Raw genomic sequence first — 22,861 nt, 5'->3', positions numbered from 1 at the left:
CCACCCACATTGTAAATAGTAAGATTTCATTCTTTCCGTGGTAAGCAGTGACTGCCATCTTACTTGCTGTTTTCAGACTGCTTTTGTAGTTCTCTGTTTCTTCCTATTCCCTTCTCCCTTCTATTGTATTTTTTTATCTTTATCATTGAAAGTATTATATATGTCCCCGTTTTCCCCCATTGACCTTTTCCAGCCCACCCCGGGCCTCTTGCATGTTGTTGACTTCCTGTAGTATTGTATCTGGATTCGTACCTCTTATTTCCTGTGTATCTCTTGTAGATTTTTCAGTTTATGGTTTCCATGTGTTTGGTATATACCAAGCCATGCTTACAGCAGTCCATGTTAAGCGGATGGTCGCTTAAGTTCAAACACTTTCTAAAATCACCATCATTTTTACTCACCCCCTCCATATTTATGTTGTTACTAGTTTTTCTTTGTGTGCTTGTGTGTATCCTTTAATTTACTGTTGTAATTATACACGATCTTCCCACTTTTTAAAATATTTTTATTGATTTCAGAGAGGAAGGGGGAGAGAAAGATAGAAACATCGATGATGAGAGAGAATCATGGATTGGTTGCCTCCTGCATGCCCCCTATGGAGGGATCAATCCCACAACCTGGGCATGTGCCCTTGACCAGAATCGAACCCGGGACCCTTCAGTTTGCAAGCGAACGCTCTATCCACTGAGCCACAGCAACCAGGGCTGACCTTCCACTTTTGCCTTTTAATCTTTGTGCTTGCTTTAGTGTTGGTCGATCCACTGACTATAGTATGTGTTTGACTCTGTCAGAGATAGGGCCTGAGATCTCGGGAACTTCACTCAGTCCCTGGGCCTTGGCAATGCGTGGCCTGTCTTGTTGGAATTGTCCTGTCGATTCCTTCCAAGCAGATACCTCTTTGATGATCTCCTCTCAAAAGTACAGTAAAAAATTCCCGAATGAGGACCCGGAGGGAAGTGGCTATTGTCAGATCTCCAGCCCTGAGCACCCAAGAGTTCCCACCTTTGTTAGTTCTAGCAACAAGCGACAGCTGGCTATGATACCAGCAACGATGAGTGTCAGCGATGTTTATCTCCCCCGTGGAGACGGGGCCCACGCCGTGGTCTGCCCAGCACCCAAGGCTGTTCTCTGTGCAAGCCAGAGTCTCTGCGATGGGAATCCAGCTCTCTCCCCCGCCACGCCACCTCCCACCCTTCTCTCCCTAGCGGAGAGCCAGGACATCTGCACCTGCAGCCTGCTGAGCCCCAGCTGGCCACACTTGAAGCTGAGGGCGGAGGCTCTGGGTTCCTGCCTTCTCGCAGGGGCCCCAGCCTGAAGGGTACTGGGTGGAGCCAGGCGAGTTCTGCGCGGGCTGCCTGGCTGCTAGCGGTTGCTCAGTGTTTCTGTGGGAGAAGGACAGAGACCGACATGGAGCAGGGGAAGCGTCTGGCCGGCCTCATCCTGGCAATCTTTCTTCTTCAAGGTAAGGGCGGCTTAGGGGGCCTGGCAGCCTAGAGAGAGACTCAAGGCCACCAGCATGGGACAAGAATATTGGGATCCACGACCTTGAGCCTACCTCAGCTATCACCTTGGAGTTCAGAGAAAGCAGCGTAAAAATGAAGCCTGTTACTATTCTCTGTCAGAGGGAAGCAGTGGCCCATGAGAGAGATGGGGTCTCCATCTCCTGAGGGATCATCAGAGAATTAGCAGTCTAGAGAGAAAACCCGGATGTCACCATCTTAGGTTTGAATGTAGCCCAAAAGGGCACAGGCCAGGAACCTGAGAAGAAAATGCATGTTTTTAAACTAGCGCTGGGGTTAGGAGTAGACCTGTAAAGCACTCACTCAGTTGGTCAGTCCACCAACTGGTCAACCAGTATGGGTGAGATCCTATTATGTAAGAGACTAGGAAGATATAAATGTAAATAAAACCTTCTGCCCTGCCCTGGCCGGTGTGCTTCAGTTGCTTAGAACACCATCCCATACGCCAAAAGGTGGTGGGTTCAATTCCTAGTCAGGGCACAAAGCTAGGCTGTGGGGTTTAATCCCAGGTTGGGTCGCATGCCACAGGCAGCTGATCAATCTCCCTCCTCCTCCTCCTCCTCCTCCTCCTCCTCCTCCTCCTCCTCCTTCTTCTTCTTCTTCTTCTCTCTCTCTCTCTCTCTCTCTCTCTCTCTCTCTCCCCTTCTTCTCTGTAAAAAAAAAAAATTAAATAAATAAATAAAATTTATTCTGCCTAAAGAACTCATAAACTAGTTATATGAATAAGTTTCAGTGTTTCCAGATTGAATGTTAGGTACAATAAGAGATGCCTCTATGAGTATTAGTTGTATATCCAATGGGAAGTGGGTGGACTGGGCCATGCCTACATTCTGGACTGCAGATGGTTCTCCACACAATGGGGAAGCTAACCCGTGAAAGCTGTTGGAATCACACAAGTACTGTGTTAGATGTGAGGACGAGGGGGCTGAGGATAGAACTGTGAGGATACCAACCTATAAGGGGTAGTTAGAGAAAAAATATCTCTGGAAAGAGATAAGGGAATGATCAAAGAGCTGGAATAATCAGATGATTCTAATACTATGGAAACTTAAGAAGTAGAAAGTTTCCAAAGTTTCTACTAACAGTACGAAATTTTAAAGAGTGATCCACTAATATAAGAATATATTTATAAGTTTAAATTTGTGGGATTTGGCAACATAAAGGTCATAAATAATTTTTTTTCATTTTTTAATTAAGATATTATATGTGTACATATCTTACCATTGCCCCCCAACCCCACTCCTATACATACCCTCACACCCCAATGTTTTGCGTCCATTGGTTATGCTTATATGTATGCATACAAGTCCTTCGGTTGATCTCTTATCTCCCTAACCTTCCCGCTGTAATTTGACAATCTGTTTGATGCTTTACTGTCTCTATATCTATCTTTTTGTTCATCAGTTTATAATGTTCTTTATTATCCATAAATGAGTGAGATCATGTGGTATTTTTCTTTCATTGACTGGTTTATTTCACTTAGCATGATGTTCTCCAGTTCTATCCAGGTTGCTCTAAATGGTAAGAATTCCTTCTTTTTTATGGCAGCATAGTCTTCCATTATGTAGATGTACCATAGTTTTCTGATCCAGTCATCTGCTGATGGGCACCTAGGCTGTTTCCAAATTTTAGCTATTGTAAATTGTGCTGCTATGAACATAGGGGTGCATATATCCTTTCTGATTGGTGTTTCTAGTTTTTTGGGATATATTCCTAGGAGTGGGATTACTGGGTAAAATGGGAGTTTCATTTTCAATTTTTTGAAGAAAATTCATACTGTTCTCCACAGTGGCTGCACCAGTCTGCATTCCCACCAGCAGTGCACAAGGGTTCCTTTTTTTCCACATCCTCACCAACACTTGTCGTTTGTTGATTTGTTGATGTTGGCCATTCTGACAGGTGTGAGATGGTACTGCATTGTCATTTTGATTTGCATCTCTCGGATAATTAGTGACTTTAAGCATGTTTTCATGTGTCTCTTGGCCTTCCTTCTGTCTTCTTTTGAAAAGATTCTATTTAGGTCTGTTGCCCATTTTTTATTGGATCATTTATCTTCCTTTTATTAAATTGTATAAGCTGTCTGTAGATGTTGGATATTAAACCTTTATCAGTGATAACATTTGCATATATGTTCTCCCATACAGCGGGGTTTCTTGTTGTTTTTTTGATGGTTTCTTTTGCTGTGAAAAAAGCTTTTTATTTTGATGTAGTCTCATTTGTTTATTTTCTCTTTAGCTTCCATTGCCCTAGGAGCAGTATCAGTGAAGTTCTTTCAGCATATGTCTGAGATTTTGCTGCCTGTGAATTCCTCTAGTATTTTTATGGTTTCCTACCTTATATTTTAGTCTTGTATCCATTTTGTGTTTATTTTTGTGTATGGTGTAAGTTGGTGATCTAGTTTCATTTTTTTGCACGTATCTGTCCAATTTTCCCAACACCATTTATTGAAGAGACTGTCTTGGCTCCATTGTATGTTCATGCCTCCTTTGTAAAATATTAATGCATAGTGTTTTGGGTCGATATCTGGATTCTCTATTCTATTCCATTGGTCTATATCTCTGTTCTTGTGCCAGTACCAGGCTGTTTTGAGAATTACAGTGGCTTTGTAATACAGCTTGAAATCTAGTATTGAGATCCCTCCTACTTTATTCTTCTTTCTCAGGATTGCTGTGGCTATACAGGGTATTTTTTTATTTCAGATGAGTTTTTGGAGAGTTCTTTCTAGGTCTGTGAAATATGCCGTTGGTATTTTAATGGGGAGTGCATTGAATCTATAGATTGCTTTGGGTAGTATGGACATTTTAATGATGTTGATTCCACCAATCCATGAACATGGTATGTTCTTCCATCTGTTTATGTTTTCCTCTATCTCTTTTTTCAGTGTCCTATAGTTTTCTGTCTATAGGTCTTTTACCTCCTTAGTTAAGTTTATTCCTAAGTATCTTAATTTTTTGGTGCTGTGGTAAATGGGATTGCTTTTTTAGTCTCTCTTTCTGTAAGTTCACTATTGAAGTATAGAAATGCCATAGATTTCTTGGCGTTAATTCTGTATCCTGCTACATTGCCTAATTCATTTAATAAGTCTGTTAGTTTTTCTATGGAGTCTTTCAGGTTTTTTATGTACAACATCATGTCATCTGCAAATAAGGACAGCTTTACTTCTTCTTTTCCAATTTGGATGCCTTTTATTTCTACTTCTTGTCTGATCGCAATGGCTAATACTTCCAGTACTATGTCAAACAGGAGTGGTGAAGGTGGGCATCCCTTTCTTGTTCCTGTTCTTAGGGGAAATGGTTTTAGTTTTTTCCCATTGAGTATGATGTTTGCTGTGGGTTTATCATATATAGCTTTTATTATGTTGAGGTATGATCCTTCTATTCCCACCTTGTTGAGAGTTTTTATCAAGAAAGGGTGTTGGATTTTATCAAATGCTTTTTCTGCATCAATTGATATGACTATGTGATTTTTATCTCTCAATTTGTTTATGTGATGTATCATGTTTATTGATTTGCAGATATTGTACCATCCTTGCATTCCTGAGATAAATCCTACTTGGTCATGATGTATTATCTTTCTGATGTACTACTGCAGCGTTTTTCAACCGCTGTTCCGCGGCACGTGTGCCGCGAGATGTTGCCTGGTGTGCCGTAGGTGCAGACAAGACAAGAATTTTATAATTTTTCACTATTTTGTTTACTTAATATTTCATAATAAAGTAATTATAAAATACTTTCTTTGTGTTTATTTGATTCCTATTCAAGAGAATTACTTTATATATAGTCAATATAGGCACAGAGTTAAATTTTTTAACATTTTCTAATGGTGGTGTGCCTCGTGATTTTTTTCATGAAACAAGTGTGCCTTTGCCCAAAAAAGGTTGAAAAACACTGTACTACTGGATCAAATTTGCTAGAATTTTGTTGAGGATTTTGGCATCTATGTTCATGAGGGATATTGGCCTGTAATTCTCTTTCATTGTGTTGTCTTTATCAGGTTTTGGTATTAGGGTGATGCTGGAAGGAGCTTGGAAGTGTTCCTTCCTCTTGAATTTTTTTTGAATAGTCTAAGGTGTATAGGTTTTAGTTCTTCCTTGAATGTTTGGTAAAGGTCATGGATAATTTAGAACCATTTCTTTGGGGTAGTGTGAGTAGAAGCCAAGTGGAAATGAATTGAAGGGGAAGGACAGATAAGAAAGATAAGAAAGCATAGACTATTCTTTAAAGAAGTTTGGAAGAAAAGGAAGGATAGTTTGAGTGGTAAATAGGGGGGAAACAGAGTCTAAGAATAAATTGTTTGAGTGTGGAAAAAAAAATTGAGCACATTTCTAGGCTGAAGGAGAAGATAGTGAATAGAGGTCCTGGAGTTGATGTTGAAAGAATGGAGTCAAGAGCGGGTCAATGGCACAGAGAAAAAGGCAGCCTCACCCTCTAGACTAGAAGGGAGGAAGTGCCGATGGCTTCAGCCACAGGTAAGCTTATAGAAGAAAGCTGCAGGAGAAAGAGCCATGACAGCATTTATGTTCTCAACAAACTAAGAGGGAGGCAATGCCACCTGCTGATGCTGAGCTGGGTGGTGACTGAGCAGGTTATGAAGGAGACAGTGAGAGTTTATCATTATTTCTGAGGGGAGTCGAGAAGAATGACACAGGTGGACGGGCAATGCGTGGAGTCCATGTGAGGCAGAAAGAGCATCAGGCTGAGCAACAGAATCCTGTACCCACCTCCAATACGCTGTGTGAACTCGGACAATTCTTGCTCCCGTGGGGCTCATTCTCTCAGCACTCAACCCAGGAAACTTGACTACATGAGCTCTCATGTCCCAAAAGGAGGCAGGATTCAGATAAACAAAATTAAAAGATGCTAGCAGTCTATTAGACCCTCTTTCCTATGGAACCTGAGTTAAAATAAGGGACCTTTTTGTCCCTCCCATAGTGAGCAGGTGGTTGGGGAGAAGAACTGGTGAGAAATCTGCTTAACTGTTTGTCTTGATTTTTAAATTTGTTCTCATGTATTCGTCTATGCATCTATTCAACAAACATAAAGCTCTTGTTATGGTCCAGGCACTGTGCTGGGTACTAGTCACAAAGCGTTCAGTCTTATGGAACATCCTACAACAGTTGACTCCTTTCAACTACTTCCATCATACTTTGTCCTTTCTTTTACTTCTTTTTTAATTATATCTTTATTGATTTCAGAGAGGGAGGGAAAGGAAGAGAGGGCTAGAAACATCAATGATGAGAAAGAATCATTGATTGGTTGCCTCCTACACATCTCCTACTGGGGATGGAGCCCACAACCTGGGCATGTGCCCTGACCGGAAATCGAACTGTGGCATCTTAGTTCCAGGTTGACGCTCCTATGGACTGAGCCATGGCATCCAGGCCATCACACTTTCATACGTGCCCATTATTTCCCTCTGCCATACTACCTCTCTTGTCCTTTTCCAAGTCTGTATCTTTGCTTAGCTATTCTTTCTTTCCAGAATGCCTTTCTCTGACTAATGAATCCTTCTCTGTTAAGCTTTCCTGTCACTCACCCTTGGGCAAAATCAATAGATTTATCCCCTTTCATGTGTATTCTTATAAATACTAAATGACCATTTATGCTTTATTACATTAATTACATATGTGCTTATTTTTTTCCACTTCATTGTAAACTCTTTGGAAATGGCAACTAGTTCTTCATATCCCCACCCTTTTCTTCCTCATTGCTCAATCATGGCGGGAACATAATAGTGCCCAGTAAATGTCTGGATTGAATCCAATTGGATTGAACACCAGTGCTAGTTCTCTGTAGTGGTTCTACCATACAACTCTACTACTCTAGGTTTTGAGACAGATTTGGGATCTTGAATATCTAACTCCTATAGGACACCCAGGGTTTCTACAAGAAATAATTCATCAAAACTGAAGGTTTTAGCAGTCACTCAGCTGAGAAAGGCTTTAGCTGGTGCACACTCACTCCTTGCCAGGACCTCAGCTGCTAAAGGGACAGCGTTCCAGCTGTGCAGACCACACCCTTCCCTGTGCTGCAATACAATTTTGATGCTAAGAGTGAGCATCGAACCCGGGAGTTAAGAGCACAGACACCAACAAGACTGCCCTCACTTTTTTGTTGTTGTTATTTATTTTGTTGTTGTTAATTCCCATTCAATGATATTTTTCCATTGATTTTTTGACAGAGTGGAAAAGAGAGGGAAAAACAGAAACACTGATGTGAGAGAAACACATCAATTGATTGCTTCCTGCATGGGCCCTGGGCCTGGGCTGGGCAGAAGCCTGTAACCAACATACGTGCCCTTAACTGGATCAAACCCGGGACCGTTTGGTCGGCAGGCCAACACTCTATCCACTGAGCCAAGCTGGCTAGGGAAAACTGCCCTCACTTTAAATGCCAAGCACAAGTTCAGGGATCTTTAGGACATTTACGCTTCTGGCAAACTGGGTTCCCACCACCCCCTCGGGTCTACCAATTTGCTATGACAACTCATAGAACTCAGGAAAACACTATTCTTACAATTACAGTTTTATTCTTAAAAATGAAATCAGGACCAGCTATATGAGAAGACATGCGTAGGGTGGGCTCTGGGAAGTTCTTGAACACAGAGCCTCCATGCTTCTCCTGTGAAATCCCCTTCCTGGCACGTTGATGTGTTCACCAACCAGGAAGCTCCGCTGAGTTTTTTTTGGTTTCATTACATAGGCATGACTCATTGAAAAATTGGCCAGGGACTAAACTCAATCTTCAGTGCCCCTCCCCTCCTAGAGCTCAAAGTCTCAATTCTCTAATCACATGTTGGTCTTGACCAACCCTTTCCTGAATCATCTCATTCATTATACTGGTAAACTCACCTATGATCCAAGGGCACACCAAGAATAACAAAAGCACTCCTTAAATTCAAGGGTTTAGAAACTTCCTCCCAGGAATTCATGACAGCAACCTGATAAATTCTTCATTGCACAACACCTTGGATTCAATTTGGTGGCTCGGGTTAACAATCCAGGGACATAGATACCTTACTCCTGTGGATTAGCATCTCTCTTTATTTTGGCCTCAAATGACCACCTAAATGATACCACAGGGCATCTGAATTCCCAACTGACCCTGTGTCTTTCTTCTATCCCTACAGGTACAATTGTCCAGTCACAAAAAGGTAGGGGAATGGCTTCTTTCTCTGCTGAAACTCTGAGGAAATTCATGGAAATATACCTTCCTAAAACAGTAGTTCTGGATGAGATAATGAGTGATGAGTAACAAACTTCTCCATTGTCAATCATTCTTGGAGGAGGAAGGTACTACTCAAAATGTTACCCAACATATAGACATCATCTGGGAGAGCTGCAGAGTCTCAGTCCTCCCCAGAACTCCTCACTTAGAACTGAAGTTCTAGCTAGATCCCCGTGTGCTTCCTGGACAAATTGATGTTTGAGAAGAAAGACTGCGGTAACGTGGTCTTCTTTTGTAGCCTGGGTGGAAAGAATGTCAAAGGCAAGATCTTTAACAGACCATGGCTTTTCTCTTTTCAGGAAACGATTTGGTAACAGTGGATGACAATCAAGAAGATGGTTCAGTACTTCTGATTTGTAACTTGGAAGGCAAAGATATTAAGTGGTTTAAAGATGGGAAGGAAATAACTACTACAAACGAAAAAACATGGAGCCTGGGAAGTAGTTTGAAGGACCCACAAGGGACATATTTGTGTCAAGGATCAGTGAACAAATCAAAACCACTCCAAGTGTATTATAGAAGTATGTGACACACACACACAGACACACACACACACACACACACCCTTTGGTTTGCTTGTTGTGAAATTAAGCTGTACTTACTGTTGGTGGTTTCCTGTATGGAATGAGTGAAAAATAGATGCTAAGCAGTGATAAAATGGATGTGAAACATCCCAGTTCTCTTCATCTCAGCTTGCCTCTCATTGAAAATAACAAGACAGTTCCCCCAGATTCTTTTTTTTTTAAATATATTTTTATTGATTTTAGAGAGGAAGAGAGCAGGAGAGAGAGACAGAAACATCAATGAGAGAAAATGATTGATCGGCTGCCTCCTGCATGCCCCCTACTGGGGACCGAGCCCACAACCCAGGCATGTGCCCTTGACCAGAATTGAACCTGGTACGTTGTAGTCTGCAGGCCAACTCTCTATCCACTGAGCCAAACCAGCTAGGGCTCCACCAGTTTCTTGCTAAAACATATCCAGTTCCCAAAGACTGGTTTACCTTTGTGTGGCCTCCTGGATTAGAGCAGGTAGCAATTTATATAAACTAAGTTAGGGTGAGTAGGGGAGACAAGAGATGACAAGGTGAGCAGCAGTAAGATGTAAAAGGCAACTGAGCACAGAGAAGGGTATCTGGTCTTCTTCAGTTTCACATAGTTCCTGGCCATAAGTCTACCTGGGCTTCTCTGGGACTTTGGGAAGAGAGAGGAACATCAAGAAGCATTGCACTCTTAGTCCAAGGATCTTCCCAGGCCATTCCCTTGCCATACAACCCACAGAGGGAGCAGTCTGTTGCCCTAGCCAGACAAAGGCATTATTGTTGATAGACAGGAACAAAAGATCCAGAAAAACAACTTTCACACCCTGAAGTAGACTCGTCTCTCCTTTCCTCACAGTGTGTCAGAACTGCATTGAGCTGAATGCATCCACTGTGTCTGGCTTTGTCTTCGCCGAGATCTTCAGCGTTTTTTTCCTCGCTGTTGGGGTGTACTTCATTGCTGGACAGGATGGAGTTCGCCAATCAAGAGGTAAAAGAATGTTCTTAGATGAGATATGAGACCACCTGGGGCCCTCAGCTTCCTTCTAACCAAAATAGCCCCAGAGAAGAGCCTGCACTGGTTAGTACCTGCTGGAGAGGCTCCCTCTGTGGCCAGGAGGAGGGATGCCTAGTGCTTTCACGGCATATTTACCTGCTTCAAGACCCAACTCCCCATTCATCCTCTGTGGTTTTTAAAACTCTTTACTGACGTAAAACCTACATACAGAAAAGTGCATGAAGTAAAACCTACATACAGAATCACAAGCAAACAGCTCAATAAGATTTAATAAAGTAAGCACACACATGAATCCAGCACCCAGTTTAAGAAAGAATATTACCAGCATCTTAGAAGTCCCCCTTGTGGTCACTTCCAGACTCTCCTTATCCCCAAAAGTGAGCACTATGCAGACTTACAACATTGATTCATTTTGTCTGTTTTTGTGCCTTATGTAAATGGACTCATACAGTAAGTACTAATGTGTGACTTCTTTCGCCCAATAATGTGCTTGTGCTACCCACTCACATTCATATATATATATATATATATATATATATATATATATATATATATATATATACACACACACACTAGAGGCCTGATGCATAAAAATTCATGCACTGGGGGGCTCCCTCAGCCAGGCCTGCCCCCTCTCCCAGTCCGGGAGCCCTCAGGGGATGTCCTCTGTGGGAGGCACCGGGCTGATCAGGGGAAGGCGCCGCCCCCATCACAAGCAAACAGCTCACTGCCAGCCACAGCGGCTCCAAAGCCTGAGCCTGGGCCACACAGCCACTGTGCTGTGGCTTTGTCTGGATGGAGTCCAGAAGACATCCGCCCTAATTAGCATAGTGCCCTTCTATTAGTATAGATGTTTTTATTGACTTCAGAGAAGGAGAGGGAGAGAGAGACAGAAACATCAATGATGAGAAAGAATCATTGATTGGCTGCCTCCTGCACACCCTCCACTGGGGATGGAGCCCACAACCTGGGCAAGTGCCCTGACTAAGAATCGAACCATGACCCTCTGGTTCATAGGTTGATGCTCAACCTCTGAGCCACACCAACCGGGCATCCACTCATGTTCTTGTACATAGGTGTATTTCACTAATTCTTACTGTTATTTAGTATTCCATTATGTGACTATAACCCAATTTATCATCCTCTCTACCGTGTGTGTGTGTGTGTGTGTGTGTGTGTGTGTGTGGTTTATCTTTTGTGCAGCTTCAGACAAGCAGACCCTGTTGTCCAATGACCAGCTCTACCAGGTAAGGGAACATTGCTACAATCAGTGGTGGTTTAACAGTTTGAAATGAGGGTGGGGCAAATAATCTTCCAATTATTTGGAAGATGCTAGATAGATAAGAAACTGCTTAGGACATGCCAGATGGTGGCATAGTTACCCCTCTGGGTGGAAAGGATGAAATAGGAGAAGGGTTGAGAGGGGCTGAGGTCAGGATCTAGTGAGCAAAATCGAAGAACACACCGAGAGGGAAAGCCTCCATCTGCTCGTCCTCTTTCTGCCCCAGGACCACAAAGCACCCACGTCAAAGGCTTGCACGTAAAAAGCACTCAATACATATGCATCTTACTAATTCATGAGGCTGGGGGGGGTTGTGCTTACGACTATGCCTTTTAGCCCCTCAAGGATCGGGAAGATGACCAGTACAGCCACCTGCAAGGAAACCAGCTGAGGAGAAACTGAGCAGGAGCTGTGTCCTACATCGTTTCCAAGGCAATGCCTTCGCATTCCCTGCCCGCCCCTCTGTGCCACATCTGTCTCCTTCCCCAAGAGCTATGAAGACCAGGGGTGGGTGCGGGCTGATTGTGGGGGCCATTTCTAAAGACACAGGGGCTAGTGCTAATGTTCTTGACCTAAAACATATGAAAGCTGTGTATATCTTTACATCCTTTCAGAAGAGGAATGCTGAATATTAATCTTATTTCTAAATAAATGTTTCTCAGCATCCACACTATTAACATTTTGTTCTATTTGTATACATAAATGCATAACCCATGGACACAGACAGTGGACTGGTGAGGGCCTGGGTGTGGTGGGGATGTGGGGGGGATGAAGGGAGTAGGTGGGGGAAAGAAGGTGACATATGTAATACTTTCAACCATAAGATTTTTAAAAACAACATTTGGTCTAGGTAATTATTTGTGGTGAGGGTACTGTCCTGTGCTTTGTGGGGTTTTTAGCAGCCTCCCCTAACTCTAGTCACCAGAGGTCAGCAGTATCCCCATTTTGACAACCAAAATAATCTCCAGATATTGCAAGTGTCCCCTTAGGTGCAAAATCACTTAGTTAAGAACCACTGATCTATATTAGCTTTTCAATCAACCAATAGATGAATCAATCAGAAGTTTCAATCAGGAAAACAGGGCCCAAGCATTATTCGGTTTTCTGAACCAACTGTAATATATATATATATATATATATATATATATATATATATATATATATATATATATATTATGGATTTTAGAGATAGAAACATCAATGATGAGAGAGGATCATTGATCGGTTGCCTCCTGCATGCCCCACACTGGGGATCAAGACTGAAACCTGGGCATGTGCCCTCAACTGGAATCAAACCCGGGACCCTTGAGTCCCCAGGTCAACACTCTATCCACTGAGCCAAATCAGGTAGGGCTATAATTATTTTAATTATATTCTTAAGTGGATAAATTTGATAAAAATTGCTAAGAACAGGTGAGGTCACTTAAAATGAGTGCATTTTTATAGCAAATTATACCTCAATACAATTATTTTTTTATATTTTATTGATTTTTTTACAGAGAGGAAGAGAGAGGGATAGAGAGTTAGAAACATCAATGAGAGAGAAACATCGACCAGTTGCCTCTTGCACACCCCCTACTGGTGATGTGCCCACAACCGGAATCGAAGCTGGGACTCTTCAGTCCGAAGGCAGATGCTCTATCCACTGAGCCAAACCGGTTTCGGCAATACAATTATTTTTTAAATGACATTTTTACAACGTTAGTCATTGCACATTCGTTGTATGAGCAAGAGATTGGAACTAACTGAAATCTCCATCACATCAAATACAACAGAGTTCAAAGGTTTGGGCAAGACTTTAAAATTACTGATTCACATCAAAATAATAACCACATCATAATTATAGCAAAATTACAGAACAACCATCACTTCAGAACCACCTAAAGTCTATCTGAATAGAATACTACAGGGGTCTTCAAACTACGGCCCGAGGGCCACATGCAGCCCCCAAGGGAGTCTGATCCTGCCCGCCAGGTTTTTTGGGCAGTGAGCACAGCCAAGGTGTTACAGTAGGAATTAGTAGTTCATATAGTCCAGCCCTCCAGCTCTCTGAGGGACCGTGATCTGGCCCCCACTTTAAAAAGTTTGAGGACCCCTGGATAACTTAGGATATAAAGAAGACACATAGAGTCTGGTAGGAGGGGCAAAGAGGTGGAGCAGGCTGGTCCCACACCCACATGTGATGGTTAAAAATGGGGAGGGAGCCGAAACCGGTTTGGCTCAGTGGTAGAGCGTCGGTCTGCGGACTGAAAGGTCCCAGGTTCGATTCCGGTCAAGGGCATGTACCTTGGTTGCGGGCATATCCCCAGTAGGGAGTGTGCAAGAGGCAGCTAATCTATGACTCTTTCTCATGGATGTTTCTAACTCTCTCTATCCCCCTCTCTTCCTCTCTGTAAAAAAATCAATAAAATATATTTTAAAAAATAAAAAATGGGGAGGGATATCTCAGCTACAGAGCTCTGCCCTGAGGAGTGAGGAGTCTCGGCCCCACACCAGGCCCCCCAGCCCAGAGTTCCAGTGCCAGGAAGAGAAGTTCCCAAAACTTCTGCCTGTAAAAACTAGCAAAGATAATGGCTGAATGAGACGGAATGCTGCTAAAGGGCCCATGCACAGACTTACACAGGCTACTTGCTCAGAACTCCAGCAGTGGGGCAGCAGCTAGAAAGGCACCAGGGACACATGAGGAGGACTGAAGTGTCTGGCATCGGGGCCAGAGCTGGAGGGGCAGCTTTTCCCAGACAGAAGTGCTGGCTGAGGCCGTTATTCCTGGGCTGAGCCCTCCCCCAACAGAGCAGGCTGGCAAGCACCATATCTGAGATGCCCTCAACCTGGCTAACACTGTTCTCCCTGCCTGGAGATTCCCTGAAACCCCACCCAACTTTCAGACCCACCCAGGCCCTTTCCAGTGGCTTTTCCATATAAACAGCTTCTGGCTCAGTGACCCATACCTCTTGCTAAGTACCCCCAGGCCCCGTACTAGCAACAGCAAGCCTTGGTTCACAGTTTGGCCTCTCCTGGGCACCTCCAAGCCCAGCATAAATAGCAGCCATCTGCAGATAGCTTTGTGGCTCATGCCAGGAGGCCTCAGGAAGGGTACAAGTAGTGGCTGACCTTGGCATGCACTTGCTGTGTGACTCCAGAGCTAGCACACCTGATGGACAGCCTCAGAGCTCGCTGAAGCACCAATCAAACACCTCCACAAGCGACACACTTAAGCCTGGACTTGGCAGGTACCTGAGCCCTGCACCATGGGCTTGGCCCCTGCATAGTAGATCCTCCACATGGTCCTGGGCAGTCCTCCTAGTGGCCAGTACACACAGCCAGCCAGTTCTCACAGCCAATCGGCCTAGGGGCAAATCCCTCCCATTAACATACCAACAGCAATTAAGGATCAACTACCACAGGCAGATGCACACAGCCCACACAAGGGTGCACCTGGAGCACCCAGCTCAGGTGATCACTGGACCCTCTAGGACACCTACTATATAAGGACACTCTAGCAAGCCCAGAAGACTTAGCAGCTCTACTTAATATATAGAAACAAACACAGGGAGTCAGCCAAAAGGTGGAGACAAAGAAACATGTCCCCAATGAAAGAACAGAACAAAACTCCAGAAAAAGAACTAAATAAAATGAAGACAAGCAATCTACCACATGCAGAGTTCAAAACATAGTCATAAGGATGTTCAATGAACTTAGGGGAAGAGTAAAGGAACTTATAACTTCAACAAAGATATGAGAAACATATAAACAGAACTAGAAAACATAAAAGAACCAATCAGAAATGAAAAATACATTAACTGAAATGAAGAATACATTACAAGGAATCAACAGTAGCGTATGTGGAGAAGGGGATCAAATCTGTGATTTGGAATATAAATAGCAGAAAACACCCAATCAGAACAGCAAAAAGAAAAAAAAAAGCCAAAAAATAAGGACAATGTAAGAAGTGTCTAGGATAACTTCAAGAGTACCAACATTTGCATGATGGGAGTGCAGGAAAGAAAGAAATAAATTGAAAACCTATTTGAAAAAATAATGATGAAAAAATTTCCTAACCTGGTGAAAGAAAAAGACAAATCCAAAAAGTGCAGAGTCCCAAACAAGATGAACCCTCAGAGGTCCACACCAAGACACATCATAATTAAAATGCAAAAGATTAAAGACAAAAAAAAAAATCTTAAAAGCAGCAAGAGAAAAGCAGTTAGTTACCTACAAGGGAGTGCCCATAAAACTGTCAGCTGATTTCTCAACAGAAACTTTGCAAACCAGAAGGGAGTGGCAAGAAATGTGCAAAGTGATGAAATGCAAAGACCTATAAACCAAGATTACTGTACCCAGAAATGCTATCATTTAGAATTGAAGGTCAGATAAAGAGCTTCACAGACAAGAAAAAGCTAGAGGAGTTCATCACCACCAAACCAGTATTACATAAAATGTTGAAGGGTCTTTTTTAAGAAGAAGATCAAAATATGAATAATAAAGTAGCAATAACTATATATGTATCAACAATTACTTTAAATGCAAATGGATTAAGTACTCTAATTAAAAAACATATGGATAATAAAACAAGACTCTTACATATGCTGTCCAAGGGAGGCTCACTGCAGATCAAAAGACACTAACGGACTTGAAAGTAAAGCTATGGAAAAAGATATTTCATGAAAATGGAAACAAACAAACTGAAAAAAGCTGGGGTAACAATATTTATACCACAAAATAAACCTTAAAACAAAGCCTATAACTAAAGACAAAGAAGGACTCAGCCATTCCACCCAAAACACTAAATTGAAAAGATATATACATGCATCCTTATGTTCATTGAGGGATTGTTTACAAAAGCCAAGACATGGCAGCAACCTAGGTGCCATCAATAAATGAGTGTATAAAGAAGTGGTGCATATATACAATGGAATATGATTGCCATAAAAAAGAATAAAATTTTGCCATCTGCAACAACATTAATGGACCTAGAGAGTATTGTACTGAGTGAAATAAATTAGACAGAAAGACAAATGCCAGATAATTTCACTTATTTGTGGAATCTAAAAAACACAACAAAATAAACAAGCTGACCTGAAATAGACTCATAAATACAGAGAACATTTTGATCGTTGTCAGATGGGAAGGGTGGGAAAATATGTAAAAAAAAAAAAAAAGTGAAGGGATTGCCCTAACCAGTTAATAATGGTTAGAGTGTCAGCCTGAAGACTGAAGGGTCTCAGGTTTGATTCCGATTAAGGGCATGTATCTTGGTTGCAGGCTCAATCCCCAGGCCCAGTCAGGGCATATGCAGGAGGCAACCAATTGATGTTTAGGATCTCTGACTCCATGCTTCTGTCTCCTGTCTCTCCCCCTTCCTTTCCACTCTCTCTGGGAATCAATGGAAAAAAATATCCTCAGGTAAGGATTAACAAACAAAAGTGAAGGGCTTAAGAAGTACAGATTGATAGTTACAGAATAGTCATAGGGATGCAAAGTATAGCATAAGGAATATAGCCAATAATCCTATATAATAGAAGCCCAATGTGCAAATCAACCGAAGGTGGAATGACTGGTCAGCAGGGGGTGGGATCAGTGAGTGGGTGGCACCAAGCCAGTCAAGGTGGGTGCTAGAGGGCAGAGGGAGCGAACAGCAATTGGGGGGCAGGGGCGACTGGGTGGTGGTGGAGGGGCAATCCAGTGACAGAGATTCGGTCCCCAGTGGGGGGCTGCATGAGGCAGCTGATCCATGATTCTCTCTCATCATTGATGTTTCTATCTCTCTCCCTCTCCCTTCCTCTCTGAAATCAATAAAAATATTTTTTAAATGTTTTAATCCTCACCTGAGGATATGTTTTTGTTTGTTTTATTTTAGAGAAAGAGGAAGGAAGGAAGGAAGGAAGGAAGGAAGGAAGGAAGGAAGGAAGGAAGGAAGGAAGGAAGGAAAGAAAGAAGAAAGAAAGAGAGGGGGAGAGAGAAGGGAGAGAGAGAAAGAAGTAGAAAGAGAGAGAGACATTGTAGACATAAGTGGATTGCCTCCCTTACACATCCTACCAAGATGGAACCAAACCTGGTTATGTGCCCTGACCAGGAATCAAACTCTAGACACTGGGCAACACCGGCCAGGGCTGGAATTGAAAAAAACTATTTTTAAAAATTTAGATAGCATATTTTAGCACACTGACTTGACAACCAAACCGAGCTCAAATGTTTCCGTTATTGTTACTGTTGTTGCTTCACAGCTAATAATAAATAGTGAAGAGTAACAGAAACTGCTTCAAGAAGGCCTAAGACCGGTAGCAGAAGCCCGAACAAATTGCGGCAGTGCTGGCATCACGAGGTCACACCTGCGGGCCACACACGGTTTCACCCAGTCCCAAACAGCCCCGCCCCGGCCCCGCCCCGCCACAGGCCCCGCCCCTCCCGGGCAGGTGGCACCTGCGCCCTGGGCGTGTTTGCGCGCCGGAGCCGCGGTAGTGACACTCTGCTTCCGGCGCAAGCCACATCCGCAGGGGCCGTCGCCTCGTGATGATGTCAGTTCCGGTTGCCCGGCTGAGTCGGAAGTAGGAACCCTCCGGCTAGTGAGACTCGCGTGTCGTCGCTGCTGGCCCTTCAGGCTCCGGTAAGAGAGCACCTCGCTTGTGGAGGGAATCGTGGAGTCTGCACCGGGTTTGTTCTCCCAGCCGAACGCCAGTTCCGGCCTCTGCACTCACCTCCTCCCGGCTCCCTGCCCTGCGCTTCCCTGACCGCCGGCACTGGAATCCCGTCTGATTTGGGAACCCCTTGTATGCTTCAGCTTCTGGCCTGGCTCCCGCTCTCGGCCATTCCTCCGTGGGAAAGGCCGGGGTGCTGGCCTTGCATTATCCATGACTCCCATTCTCTACGTGCACCGAGTGGGTGGGGCCCCCTTCTTGCCGCCAAATCCCCATGGAACCGGAGGGATAACAGTACACAGAGTGGACAACAGATAGCCAAATGCCAGAGAAGGTGGCATCAGACAGGAGTCCTGCTGCCCAAACTAGTTGAAAACATGTGGTTAGGTGTTGACGTTTCGTAAGCAAAGTGTCAGTTCGCTACTCAGACTGTGCACTTTCGGAGCCACTTCTAAGAGGAGGAACTGCAACTCGGGAGCTTACATTTGGTGGGTCTTCTCTTCGGGACCAGAGTTTCACTCCCAGAGCAAGGATGTGTTCAGACGCGTTGCTAGGGACTGCAGGGTCTCCCCTGGGGCCCTCCTGCGATGACATGGGCCCAGGTTAGGAAGGCTGTCTGCTTTTTCACTTGATGTGTAGCGTGCTGATGTGTTGGTAGGATCGATTGCCCTATTCGAGGGGCCTGAAAGGAGTGTTGGATGAAACATACAACCATGAAAACGTTTTTTAATGCCTTTTTGTTTGATGTGTGTATTACTCATCAGGACAGAGACCTACAGATTATGGTTTAATAGATCTTGATTTTTATCACTCCAGTTCACCAAGTGCTCCAGACAGACAGTTCTGTTTAAAATCATACACTGTCTGATGTTAAGGCATTGGTGCACCCTCCCCTTGGAAATCGATAATGTCCCTTAAGAGATTAGCGGTGCTAGTTTTGTTTCTTCTTAGGATTCTTTTTTAATGTATTGAGGTGTCGTTGGTTAATAGGATATAGAGGTGTCAGGTGTGGGTTTCTGTGTGTTGCACTGTGTGCCCGCCACCCAGAGTCACATCATCTTCCATCCCATATATTAGGCCCTGTCTCCCCCACCGGTTCCCCTCTGGCAGTCACACTGCTGTCTGCGTTCATGAATTTGCTTTATATCTCGCACATGACTGAAACCATATGGTTCTTAGCTTTTTCTGGCATTTCACTTAGCATAATGTTTTCAAGGTCCGTCCATGTTATTGCAAATGGCGCTATTTCATCCTTTCCTATGGCTGAGTAATATTCCACTGTGTGTATGGACCACGTCGTCTTTATCCAGTCTTCTACCGCAGGACACATTGGTGTTTCCATGTCTTGGCCACAGGGAATAGTGCTGCAATGAACATAGAGGCACTATATATCTTTGTGAATACATGATTTTGAGTTTTTCGGGTACATACCAAGAGATGGGTCATATAGTAGCTCAGTTCCTAATTTTCTGAGGAATCACCGGACTGCTTTCCATTGTGGCTGCACCAGTCTGCATTCCCACCAGCGGAGAATGAGGGCTCCCTTTTTCCCACAGCCTCTCCAACACTTGTTGCTTTTCTTGTTGATAATGGCCACTCTACAGGTGTGAGTTGGCATCTCACTAGTTTTTTTTTTGTGTGTATTTGTTTGTTTTTATTATTGATTTTTTACAAAGAGGAAGGGAGAGAGATAGATAGAAACGTCAGTGAGAGAGAAACATCGACCAGCTGCCTCTTGCACACCCCCTACCGGGGATGTGCCCGCAACCAGGGTACATGCCCTTGACCGGAATCGAACCCGGGACCTTTCAGTCCGCAGACTGACGCTCTACCACTGAGCCAAACCGTTTTTGGCCTCACTGTAGTTTTGATCTGCATTTTCCTAACTGCCGGTGAGGTGGAACACCTTTCCATTGTCTATTGGCTGTTTGTCTTCTTGGGCGGGGTGTGTTTTCAGGTCCTCTGCCCACTGTTTGATTAGGTCATTTGTTTGTTTGGTGTTGAGTTTTATGAGTTATTTATATATTTTGGAGATTAAACTTTTGTTGGGTCTGTTGTTTGAAAATATCACCTCCCATTTGGCTGGCTACGTCTTTGTTTTGCTGTTGGTTTCTTTTGACAGGCGAGCTTTTTCGTTAGATATAGTCCCATTCATTTGTTTTTGCCTGTGGAGTCAAATTCATAAAATGTTCTCTATGACCAAGGTCCATAAGTTTAGTACCTATGCTTTTTTCTATGTAATTTATTGTTTCAGATCTTATATTTAGGTCTTTGATCCATTTTGAATTAATTTTTGTGCAAAATTTCATGGAAACAAACTGTAATCCAGTTTTTCTTCTGCATAAGGCTTTCCAGTTTTCCCAGCACCATTTACTTCAGAAAAAGAATGTATTGGCTCCTTTATTGAAAATTATCTGTGCATATACATGTGGTTTTATAGCTGGGCTCTCTATTCTGTTCCATTGATCTGTGTGTCTGTTTTTCTGCCAATGCCATGCTGTTGTTGTTGTTTTTTTGTTTGTTTGTTTTTTTAATACATTTTATTGATTTTTTACAGAGAGGACGGGAGAGGGATAGAGAGCTAGAAACATAAATGATGAGAGAGAAACATCGACCAGCTGCCTCCTGCACACCCCCCGCCGGCAACCAATGCACATGCCCCTGACCGGAATCGAACCTGGGACCTTTCAGTCCACAGACTGACGCTCTACCGCTGAGCCAAACCGGTTTCGGCTGCCATGCTGTTTTGATCATCGTAGCTCTGTAGTGTAATTTGAAGTCAGCTAGCTTCATTCTTTATTCTGAGGATTGCTTTGGCTATTTGGGTCCTTTGTGGTTCCATATAAATCTGATGTTTTTTTTATTCTCTATCTTTTAAGAGTGGCATTGGGATTTTGATTGGGAATGCATTAAACTTGTATATGGCTTTGGGTAATAAAGCCATTTTAACAGTCTTGAATCTCCCAATCCATAAACATGGAATATTGTTTCCATTTTGTTGTCTTTTTCAATCTCTTTTAGTTTTGCTTTGTAGTTTTCAGTATGTATGTCTTTCATGTTCTTTGTTAAGTTTATTTCTAAGTATTTTATTCTTTTGGTTACAATTGCAAAAGAAATTTTTTCATTTCTTTTTCTGAAGTTTCATTGTTAGTGTACAAGAAGGCTAGCAGTACTGTTTTAAACAAGAGATTGGATCGGGACTGTGAAAGGATTTTGTAGGGTGGAGATAGACAGCTATTGCAGATGTAGATCCTTGTAGTGAGTATATCAGAGGAAACATATTTTTAAGGAGTACATTAAACAATAATCCAATCCAAAAGCTCTAAAGATTGGTGGTTTTGCTATCCCTACGGCTAACAGCGGGATAATGTCATATCTCTATGGCAGTTGGAAGTAGCAGACTCTAAATTACCAGTGACGTTGAATTTAAAACAAAACATCAAGGTTCCATTTTATCAGAGCTCTTCCTGGGAGTGGGTGATATCTAGGTGCTCTCTTTACATTTGTGAGACCCTGAACGAGTCTCAGCCTCATCTCCACAGAGGTTCTCAGCAAGTGGTCAGTCCTCCCTTTTCCTGTAAAGTTCTGTAAGTGGTTCCGGCGTATTAACCCTTTTCCTATGAAAGCAGTTTATGCAGAGACTTGAGGTACCTGTGAAGAAGATGAGGTTAGCGGGGTAGACAAGAACCTCTTGGCAGCAGCTGTGTTTCCATCCTCCGTCCTGCATGTGCGGAGATGCCACAGAGCCGTGTCCCGCTAGCCTCCCACTGCAGACAGTGAACCCTCACCTGGAAGCAGGTTTGTGATGCTGCTAGGTGATTTTGTGCAAGATTGAATCAGTCAATAAGTATTTATTTGGGACTTTGAGATTTTAATATATAATGTCAGACACAGAAGAAAAAATGATCACATATGAACCTCTACTCCAGTTGCTTACAATCTAGCGTAGTAGAAGATCTGCATTAAGAACACAATGTCGAAAGTCATAAATCCTATTTAAAATATAGATAAAATGTGCCCGGGCTGGTGTGGCTCGGTTGGGTGGGCATCGCTCAGTGCACCCGGAGGTGGCCAATTTGATTCCTGATCATGGCACATGATCCCGAGTAAGGTGCCTGCAGGAGACAGCCATGCTGTGTGCTCTCACATCGATGTTCCTCTCTTCCTCCCTCTCCCTTTCTCTCTCTAAAAATAAATTAACTATTCTTTTAAAATATATAGATAAATAAAATATGAGAAGCTAGCTTCTTTATATAACGTGACTGTATAATATTGAAAAAGGAAGAGATAATTCCATTTATTCTCTTTATCTCTCTTGATAGTCTTAAGAACCTGTCTGTCATATGTTCTGTATTCCTTTCAACTTCCAGCTGACCCTTGAACAACACGGGTTAGAACTTGCTGGTTCACCTACGTCTGAATTTTCCCAGTAAATATATGCAGTTCTGTCAATGTACTTTCTTATGATTTTCTCAGTAATGTTTTCTTCTCTCTAACTTACTTTATTGTAGGAATACAGTATATAATACATACCACATACAAAATATTAATGTTAATTTTTTTTTTATGTTAGGCTTCTGGTCAGCAGTAGGCTATTAGTTAAGTGAAAGGTTACAATAAGTGGTTTTCCATTACATGGGGC

At 43.0% G+C, this 22,861-nt stretch overlaps 2 protein-coding genes across 2 annotated transcripts in view; both read left to right on the top strand.

Moving 5' to 3' along the window:
• Nucleotides 1-785: 785 nt before the first annotated feature.
• Nucleotides 786-12,259, top strand: CD3G (CD3 gamma subunit of T-cell receptor complex). The gene is made up of 6 exons (XM_084895644.1): nucleotides 786-1,462; nucleotides 8,649-8,672; nucleotides 9,046-9,267; nucleotides 10,144-10,275; nucleotides 11,506-11,549; nucleotides 11,921-12,259. Exons 1-6 carry the CDS (start codon nucleotides 1,408-1,410, stop codon nucleotides 11,984-11,986), a joined length of 543 nt encoding a protein of 180 aa, XP_084751770.1. The 5' UTR covers nucleotides 786-1,407; the 3' UTR covers nucleotides 11,987-12,259.
• Nucleotides 12,260-18,121: 5,862 nt separating this feature from the next.
• The window catches only part of UBE4A (ubiquitination factor E4A), a 54,686-nt gene continuing 49,946 nt past the window's right edge, over nucleotides 18,122-22,861 (top strand). The window contains exon 1 of the mRNA XM_084895569.1: nucleotides 18,122-18,188. The gene's annotated coding sequence lies outside the window, so the exon portion shown is untranslated. The remainder of the gene's footprint in view (nucleotides 18,189-22,861) is intronic.

Source organism: Pipistrellus hanaki, assembly GCF_964339955.1.
Source record: "Pipistrellus hanaki genome assembly, chromosome: 9".
NCBI lineage: Eukaryota > Metazoa > Chordata > Mammalia > Chiroptera > Vespertilionidae > Pipistrellus > Pipistrellus hanaki.
This window is presented reverse-complemented; position numbering and strand designations above follow the sequence as displayed.

Coding starts and splice junctions, on each gene's coding strand:
- CD3G (XM_084895644.1), top strand. CDS start 1,408: ATGGAGCAGGGGAAGCGTCTGGCCGGCCTCATCCTGGCAATCTTTCTT. Junction 8,673..9,045: donor AATTGTCCAGTCACAAAAAG/GTAGGGGAATGG, acceptor TTCTCTTTTCAG/GAAACGATTTGGTAACAGTG. Junction 10,276..11,505: donor TGGAGTTCGCCAATCAAGAG/GTAAAAGAATGT, acceptor TCTTTTGTGCAG/CTTCAGACAAGCAGACCCTG.